This window comes from Euprymna scolopes, chromosome 9, assembly GCF_053919585.1.
Source record: "Euprymna scolopes isolate OS-2025 chromosome 9, ASM5391958v1, whole genome shotgun sequence".
Lineage (NCBI taxonomy): Eukaryota > Metazoa > Mollusca > Cephalopoda > Sepiida > Sepiolidae > Euprymna > Euprymna scolopes.
The window spans coordinates 18,598,456-18,607,284 of NC_136490.1; the positions used below are offsets into that span (position 1 = coordinate 18,598,456).

The window sequence follows — 8,829 nt, forward strand, 5'->3', positions numbered from 1 at the left end:
TAGATATAAAAAAAAAGCAGACAATTTTAAACGGAATAGAAATTGATATTTTCACCTTTTCTATAATTTTTCAGACTTTTCTTTCTTCTGGAATTGGTAGGCATTAATAATCAGTGTATTGAATACTATTATTGACTATGGCTATCTATGAGAGTTAAGTCTTATCGGATATTTGCATTCAATTATATGTAATGTAGTCATTATATCAAAGAAACGGAGGACAGGAAAAAAACTCTACTCATTCTTTTTTAAATCCTTTATATCTGATATTTCCAACAATACATTTTTTAAAAATATTTAAACAGTTGATTTCTTCTCCGGTCGCGTTTGAATTTTCATCCCTGCTGCGACATCATCCACATGTCTTGAACACATGCTTTTCCGAACACTGGCCACAATTCGAACACGTGCTTCCCTCATTGCATCTCTAACCCTAACATTAACACTAGCCCTAACACTTACCCTAACACTCTCCCAAATACAACCCTTCAGACACCACTCTCTCAAACACTGCTGTAACGTCACTTTGTGCAGTCGACTTGATCATTTGCATATTTTTATGCTATTGTTACCAGCATCAGCAGCTCTGTTACATATGCACTAATATTATTAGAAAGGTATGAACCCCTACCCAATCCTAACTAAAGTAGCAACTTATGTACCGTCTACAACACATCATTCAAAATTGTTGATTTCAGTATTAAATAACCACAAAAATAAACCAAGCCAAACAAAAACTTGGCTCATGATAAACAGAGTAAAAGTAAATGATTTGACTTCACCTGAGCAACGCCAGATGACCTTCCATTTATAAGAATTGGTTAACAGCTTAGTTAATTTGATTCTTGTAATCTGTAATTTTTTTTCATCTCGAACAGATCAGATGTTTTCTTGATCTTGATGAAGAATATCTGTAACAGTGTGCACGTGAAAATATTAGCCGCAGCCGTTAAAGCACCTATGCAAATTAGCAAGTATGCATGGGCTTGTCATAAGTAAAAAAAAAAAAGACACCATGTGATCGAGAGAAGCAAAGTGCACGTCGCAAAAGAAGGATGTGTAGCCCTGCGGTGGCAGCGAGAGACTGTTTTGTTAATCTCATGGCAGATAAAATGAACAGTAAAAAAAACAAAAAGCAAGCATTGTTTGGAAAGTAACGTTAATAAATGATTTGCTTTAAAAACTGCTGCGTTGGGTTTATTTGTTTTATTTGTTTGTTCCTGCGACGATACCTACGTTGCATATCAAGTTAAGATGACATAATAAGGATTGAGTTTCTTTGCTTTATTGAAAAAAAAATCTTGTTTTGATTGATTAAAAAAAAGATTTTTTATTTTTGTTTCTTTAGCTTTGTTTGCGAGATAATGATCTGATTCGCCTTCCAAAAGAGATTGGAGAAATCCAACGGTTAAGAGAACTGCACATTCAAGGCAACAGGCTCTCGATTTTGCCACCTGAACTTGGTAAGCATTTCTATTCTTGGTGTTTTAGAATTCATTTCATATAACTTTGTCATTTATTCTGCCTTTTTGGCTATCTCTTTCTTCAAGCAATTATATTATTTCAACTTTTAATGAAAAAAAACAAAACAAAACAAACCCTTATTTTCATTTTTTGTCTTGTCTCGAGTCTGTGTCTATTGTGCTCGTGTTGCCAGTCTGGATCAGGTTGTGATCCACTGATCTCCTTCATGATTTAAACAGAATATCAGCTTTGGGCCATCAACATCAATGTGGGACATACTTTGGAACATTTTGAATGACTGATGGCAGGGGATTTGACCAAACCAGTTGAGATGTTATGTGACATACATTCTCACAGAAGCTGGTAGGACTGCCAATTTTCTCCATTCGATACGTTGAAGATGGGATTGTGTCAGTCTGACATTTTGTTGTTGATTATGTTTTGCAACCATACAAAAGCACACGTCAGACATGTATGTTTTTACTCTAGCATACAATGGTGTCTTCCATTTTTTAAAATTGTTGATGTCTGCCTGAAGCATATATATATTGTCTTATAGTTGTGTCTGTTCAGCCACTGAAATCAGTTGTGTTACCTAGGTAGGTGAATTTATTGACTCTTTCGACACCTGCAACATTTTCCATTTTCTCTTTCCATAGGAGGCGGATTTCGACAGGTGCTGTATAAAAAAGAGAAAAAGAGGATAATTCTTGTACATTGTAATAGAAATTTAGATATCTTGATTCATTTAAATGTTTTCTTTGGCCAGGGTTTAATAAAGAAGTAAACTCTTGCTTATTGTGTTGAACACACTCAACTTGTTACGGGGGGGGGGGGGGTGTAGGTGGCAGAAATGGACATGTGAATATGACGTTAAGGCAGCGATCTTGGATCCAGGTGCTTCCGAGAATACGTTGAAGAAGTTCAAAATAGAGGACGTAGAATCCCCGGGGATAGGTCAACAGGACTGACCGACATTTCAGATAATACGAGGTGGAATGGTCTGATGTCATTTGTACTAATGAAATAGAGGCAGCAGACAACGATGAGAGAGAAGAGAAGCGGTGACCATGAGAGAGTAAAGCGGACACATTATCTCTGTCATTCTGCACACACACCCCACCCTGTGATCACTCTGTGTTGTCACTAGAAAATAAACATTATTTTTTAGTCATTTTATTCCTGTTATTATTTTAAAAATAATATACTGTTATGTATTATTTTAAAAATAATATTCTGTTATGTATTATTTTAAAAATAATATTCTGTTATGTATTATTTTAAAAATAATATTCTGTTATGTATTAGTTTAAAAATAATATTCTGTTATGTATTATTTTAAAAATAATCTGTTATGTATTATTTTAAAAATAATATTCTGTTATGTATTATTTTAAAAATAATATACTGTTATGTATTATTTTAAAAATAATATACTGTTATGTATTATTTTAAAAATAATATACTGTTATGTATTATTTTAAAAATAATATTCTGTTATGTATTATTTTAAAAAATAATATATTGTTATGTATTATTTTAAAAATAATATTCTGTTATGTATTATTTAAAAAATAATATACTGTTATGTATTATTTTAAAAATGCAAGCAACTTTTGTGTTTATGTCTATTGTGGAGGTATTGTACGGATTTCAAACAAACCTCGATTAGCAATCCATTTAGTTTTATGAATAACACAACATTTTGACAAAAAAACACAGTAACAAAACTGCATGAAAAGGTTGGGAACACTTGAATTGCATTCAGTTTGAATTGCAGGTCAACTTGATTTGTGTGGAACGAAACAACTTTTTAAAGCTGAAAATAATCCTTGGGTGACGATGATTGAAGACCAAATGAAAATTGGAGCATCTCATGTGTTTGAATACATTCGAACAAATACTTATAAGTTGTAAGTATAAATATATATCTTCCACCTTTGGACAAATATTTATAAGTTGTATAAATATATATATATCTTCCATTGTTTTTCCTTAAAACTTAGTTTTGAAATCATTCTAACATGATTTCACTTTCTATCATAAAATTTTCTTGAATGTTTTTTTTTTTTTTTTCTGAATCTTTTCTTTAATTCTATAACCTCACTATTCTGTCGTAATATCTGATTGGGTTTCTGACCATTGACAGTAATTTTATTCTTGAATTAATATTAAACTTAAATGATAATACTTTGGCAATTTTGTTCACTTACTGAAATATCTGATTATTAAAGATAAACTGAATACTATGACTGGATTTGTTTACTTGATGGCATATCAACCCTTCTTGAGTTATTTAATGCCAGAACAAATCAGTTGCTTCCCATTAGCACATTAAATAATTAGAAAATGAACCTTACGAATGAATAATTATTCTTAAATTTTAAATATTATTAATCCAGTGCAATACCAATCAAGAAAATACCAACTTTGTGGATGTTTGTTTTTTTAGTTATAAAGTTTTAGCTTGATATGCACACAGACACCGATAATAGATAAGTAATGTAAGTTTTATATGAAAAAGAAAGAAAATACTTAAGAGCTAAATTATTTATCACTAGAAGGTGAATTATTTTTTGTTTACAGTAGAACCCCGGGATACGGTAGCCCTAGGATAATTTTTTTTTTTTTTTGAGGTTACAATGTGAAATATGATGTTTTTCCAGCTCCTGGTAATGGTATTTGCCTCGCCTTACGATGTTATTTATAATGTTATTTGATTATATGCATGTGTATTAAATACTGTACTGTATTTTGTTACTAGTTTTTAATGCTGTATCCCGGGGTTCTACTGTATATACGAGGATCGTTCCAAAAGTAATGCTTCCTATTTTTTTTTATTCTGCCCAAATAGATCAAAGGGGATTGCAAATTGCATTGTAATGATGACTGAACTTATGCATTCTTGACCTGAAAATTTTGTCTCTCTGTTGCAGATATTGATGGTGTAAGACTCTAAGAAAACAACCCGTCATAAATGTGTATCAGAATCAGAAATACGACATTGAATTCTTGGGAAAAGTGCATTGAGAATGGTGGTGACTGTGTAGAAAAGTAAATTCTGGAGCACAGAAGGTCGCTCGTTTTAATGGTACCACTCTTTTTTTTTTTTTTTTTTTTTTTACATGGTAGTCACCATGTATCAAGGCCCGGTAGCCACTCAGGGATAAGGGTTATTGCGTGTACAGTAATCAATGGGATAATATCGTAGTAATCGTTAGTTATGGAGATTTGATAAAGTGTCTTACTTAAGGGGGCAGTTTATCAGGAATTTGTTAATGTTGGACTTGAAGACATCTAAGTTGTAGTCAGGTGGGAAACAGGCAAACGGAAGAGTTCCACAGGTGTGCACTTCTGAGAAAAAAGCTTTGTTCATGGAATCTACGTTTTGATTTTGGCACGGATAAAGAATGAGGGAAATTATTGACTGATTTCAGCTGACGGGTGTTTTCTCTTCTGTGGGAGAGAGGTTGCAGGGAAGAGAAAAGGGCATCCTCCACAAAGCCATGAAGTCTATTTTGTACTCTGTCAAGGCAGAATAGGCTGTTTTTCGCAGCTCCTGCCTAGATACGGTCCATCCTTGGACGTACTTGGCTTTTATATAGATAGAGAATTGCATGAGCAGTGAGATATTTTCTTGAGCGGTAGAAGGATCCTACTATTTTTCCAGCAACCTTAGCAACAGACTTGATGTACGTGTTCCATTTCAGGTCGGGAGTAAAGGTCAATCCCAGAAGCCTATCAAAACATGGAGCTATAGCTTTGTCTTTATAGCTCTTAAGCTTTTTGAGTTAAAAAGAAATGAGAGGCTTTACTTTTGGAACAACCTTCCTATATATATATATATATATATATATATATATATATATATATAGTCCTCACACGAAAGAGCAGGACACAAAATGTTTTAAATAATAATAATAATAGAATAACAATAACAAAGACTTTTACTGGCAAGGACTACTATTGACCTTAACCAGTTATACAGTCCTTTTGAAATTTTCATCTCTATTTTTTTCGTTATGTACTGAATATTTGTTAATGAAACCTATATGAAATATGTTCCTTATTAAATTTTAAAGAATTTCTATTCTGAAAGAAGTTTTAAAAAATTTAATCTAAAAAAGTTATTTTAAAGTTTTTGTTAAAAAAAAATTCAGATTTTCTCATTATTCAGACCTGTATTACAAAGGGGGTTGCAAAAAATTAGTTGTGATGTGAGGAGAAATACAAACTGAAACAGAGAATATTCAGACCTATAATAATACAGGGTTGCAAAAATGATTTGTGGTGTGAGGAGAAATACAAACTGAAATAGAGAGAAGGAGAGCTTTAAAATATAATCGTAAAAAGATCAGATACAAGTTAGAAAAGCATTTCATCCAAGGCATGAAAATTATTAAACAAAATGTGTTTACTACAGGCTTTAAAAATAAAGGTACAAGATTCAATTTGTATATTTTGTTGCAATTTAAAAACATTATCTTTCATCTAGCAATTAATGATATAGATATAAAATTTTCAATGATTTTTTTTTAAAAGTGCAACAGAATGTACATTACATAAAATAAATCCAAGGTAATTTTTTTGATTCAATTTAAATTAAATTTTTATGCCTTACTTTGTAAAATTTATAAAAGTGCACTTTGAAGATAAATAAATTTCAAATTGAATCTTATACCTTTATTTTTAAAGCCTATAGTAAAAACATTTTATTGAATAATTTTCATGCCTTGGATAAAATGCTTTTCTAACATATCTATCTATATATATATATATATATAGGACTCTTGGTTTTTGCCAACCAATTTTCCGAAACATTAGCATGTTCAGTGTAGCGACTATGTAATATTTGTCTATATAAATAAAAATATATATCACCAATAACTTTTTTTTCTGTCTTGTTTTCAGTTTGTATGAACGTCATACAGAAGCTGAGCCGGAACCAGCTGCAAGAAAAACAGAACGTGCTAAGCGATTTGGAAAGAAATAGAAGTTCCAAATTTTTCTTTTGTTAAACTAGTAATTAGTTGTATCAGATAATTAATGACTTGTGTATATCCAATTACTAGAGATCGACTGCTGGCCATTTTGTTGTTTATTTTCAAAGGTGGGGGAGGTAAAACGGACAAAAGAAACATGACAGCTCCACCCCCTCCCACCAAATATCTTATTGTTAATTAGGGCAGGTCAATTTTACACCTTTTTTTTTTTTTATATAAATCTATTTTGGACAAGTCGATTTAGTAGAAGGGCTTAATGAGATAACTGATAACGAAAAATCTTTACCATCATTTGAAGAAACCTAATAATGAAAATTAATAATCAACAGTTAAAATGCATTTAAAAAATGTTTTTCTTTTATTGGTGCTTGTTAAGATTGTCAACAAATCGATTTTTTTAAAATATCTCGTTTGAAGAAAAAGCAATATTATTACTTAATTGTCATGTCGAAAATAGTAATATATCCAAAAATTATGAAAATTCGAGTAGAACAACTGTTATTGTGTTTTTAGTAAAAAAAAAAAAAGTCTATTGCTATGCACCACAAATATTGCAGCTATGAACAAATAATCTAAAATATTCCTTCCAGGTGTAGACTCTTAACGTCTACTTTATAACGTTTAGGAAAAATGCAATTTTACCAAATTTAAAAAAAAAAATTACTTTTAACTATAAATAACTTTCTCTGCAATGAATTTTCATTTTTGGATATATTACTATTTTCGGCATGACAGTTATGTAATTTTTTATTTATTTATTTTTTTTTTTGCATAGGCGTCACTACTTATCAAGGCCCAGAGGCCACTCGAGGATAGGGGTTAAAGAGTGTACAGTAGTCAATTGGACAATATAGTAATCGTTAGTAATGGAAATTCGGTAAATTTGTTAACATATGCGAAACGGCTCCTCAAGAACTTGTTTTAAGATGTGATATTGTTTTGCTTAAAACGACATATTTAAAAAAACATCTATCTTAACAAGCAGCCATTTGTTTTGTTGAAACATTGATCCTGTTTTATTGGATGAAAAGTGTTCAATTTCATCGACATTTTCTAAGGGTTTTCATACATAACATTTTTTTGATAATTGTTTTCTGCTATTCCATCCAACACATACCAGCATACAAAAATAAATGTTAAACTGAGTATGATTATTCCTATTGTATTCTTTTTGGTCTGGTCCACGTTTTAAGTAACCCTCCTGCAATATTATCAACTTTGAACATTTTATTTTTTTAATTTCCTCAAATGATGTTAGAAATTCAAAATAAAATATTTTGTAAGCCTTTGTGTGCCAACCACCAAGATGCGTCCAAATGTAAAGTTCCAAAATCGACCTGCTCTATTGTTTATGCATGCAAATCATAACTGTTAGTCTTAAGCCAATGTGTACTATGGGGCTTATTTACAATACTCAGCATTATTATTATTATTTGCAACACTGCCATTATATTAATAACAAAAAAAATACTCATATTTTTGCTGCCTTCTGCCAAATTGTTCTTACAGAAAAAAGTGCCTGCGTTTCTGCTTAAAGATCATTATTTATCATGTTTCAAATTGATCATATGCCTTAAGACATTTCGACAACAACAACTAGCGTGATAACAATTGTTTTATACTAAAGAATCTCTTCAAAAAAAAAATTATTTTTAAGCAAAAAAAAACCTTCTGTTGCTTTTTCTAAAAAAAAATTCTATTGAAATTTTTTTAAGAAAACAAATTAGAATTTTTCTTTTTCAGAAAAAATTAGAATTTAATTAAAAAAAATATTGAATGTGGCCCTCATTTTCTCTGCCACTCAAAATGTCGATGTATAAATCCTTGCATAAACCTTTGCATCATAAGACGCAAGTAGATTTGTTTTTTAGGATTTTTTATTAATTTATTAAAAAAGTATATATCTTTTTTATATGGTGATTTAGAGTAATTTGCAATAAACAAAAAAAAAAAAAAGGAATATTTTTTGATTAAAATAGAATTAATAAAAATTCTAACATTTTAAGAATTATAAGAATGAAAGATGATTTTGTTTTATAAATTTTTTTATTTTTAAAAAATTTTATATTTAGAATTACCCCACCACCCTAAAGAAACCATGATCAAAAATTTGAGCCATGTCATTTTTTATTATTTGTACTTAATGCTGCTGCAATGTGAAAATTGTTGATGTTTCTTGCATCAGAAAAATTATCTGTTAAAAATATATTTAATAAAAGTAAAGTTATATATTTTGATTGTTTTCTTCTATTTTCCTTTCCTTTTGTGTTATACTAGCCTGGGTGTTTGGAGGTGTGTGTTGAGCAAAAAAAAAAAAAAAAAATGTGGTATTAGGCAGGCAGGCTCGAACCTGAACAAAGGA

At 30.5% G+C, this 8,829-nt stretch overlaps 1 protein-coding gene across 1 annotated transcript in view; it reads left to right on the forward strand.

Moving 5' to 3' along the window:
- LOC145284449 (ras suppressor protein 1-like) overlaps nt 1–7,099 on the forward strand; it is a 46,419-nt gene extending 39,320 nt beyond the window's left edge. The window contains exons 7-9 of the mRNA XM_080133271.1: nt 1,349–1,463; nt 3,245–3,377; nt 6,376–7,099. Coding sequence (XP_079989397.1) covers nt 1,349–1,463; nt 3,245–3,377; nt 6,376–6,457 — 330 coding nt within the window. The 3' untranslated portion in view covers nt 6,458–7,099. The remainder of the gene's footprint in view (nt 1–1,348; nt 1,464–3,244; nt 3,378–6,375) is intronic.
- The last annotated feature ends 1,730 nt before the right edge of the window (nt 7,100–8,829 follow it).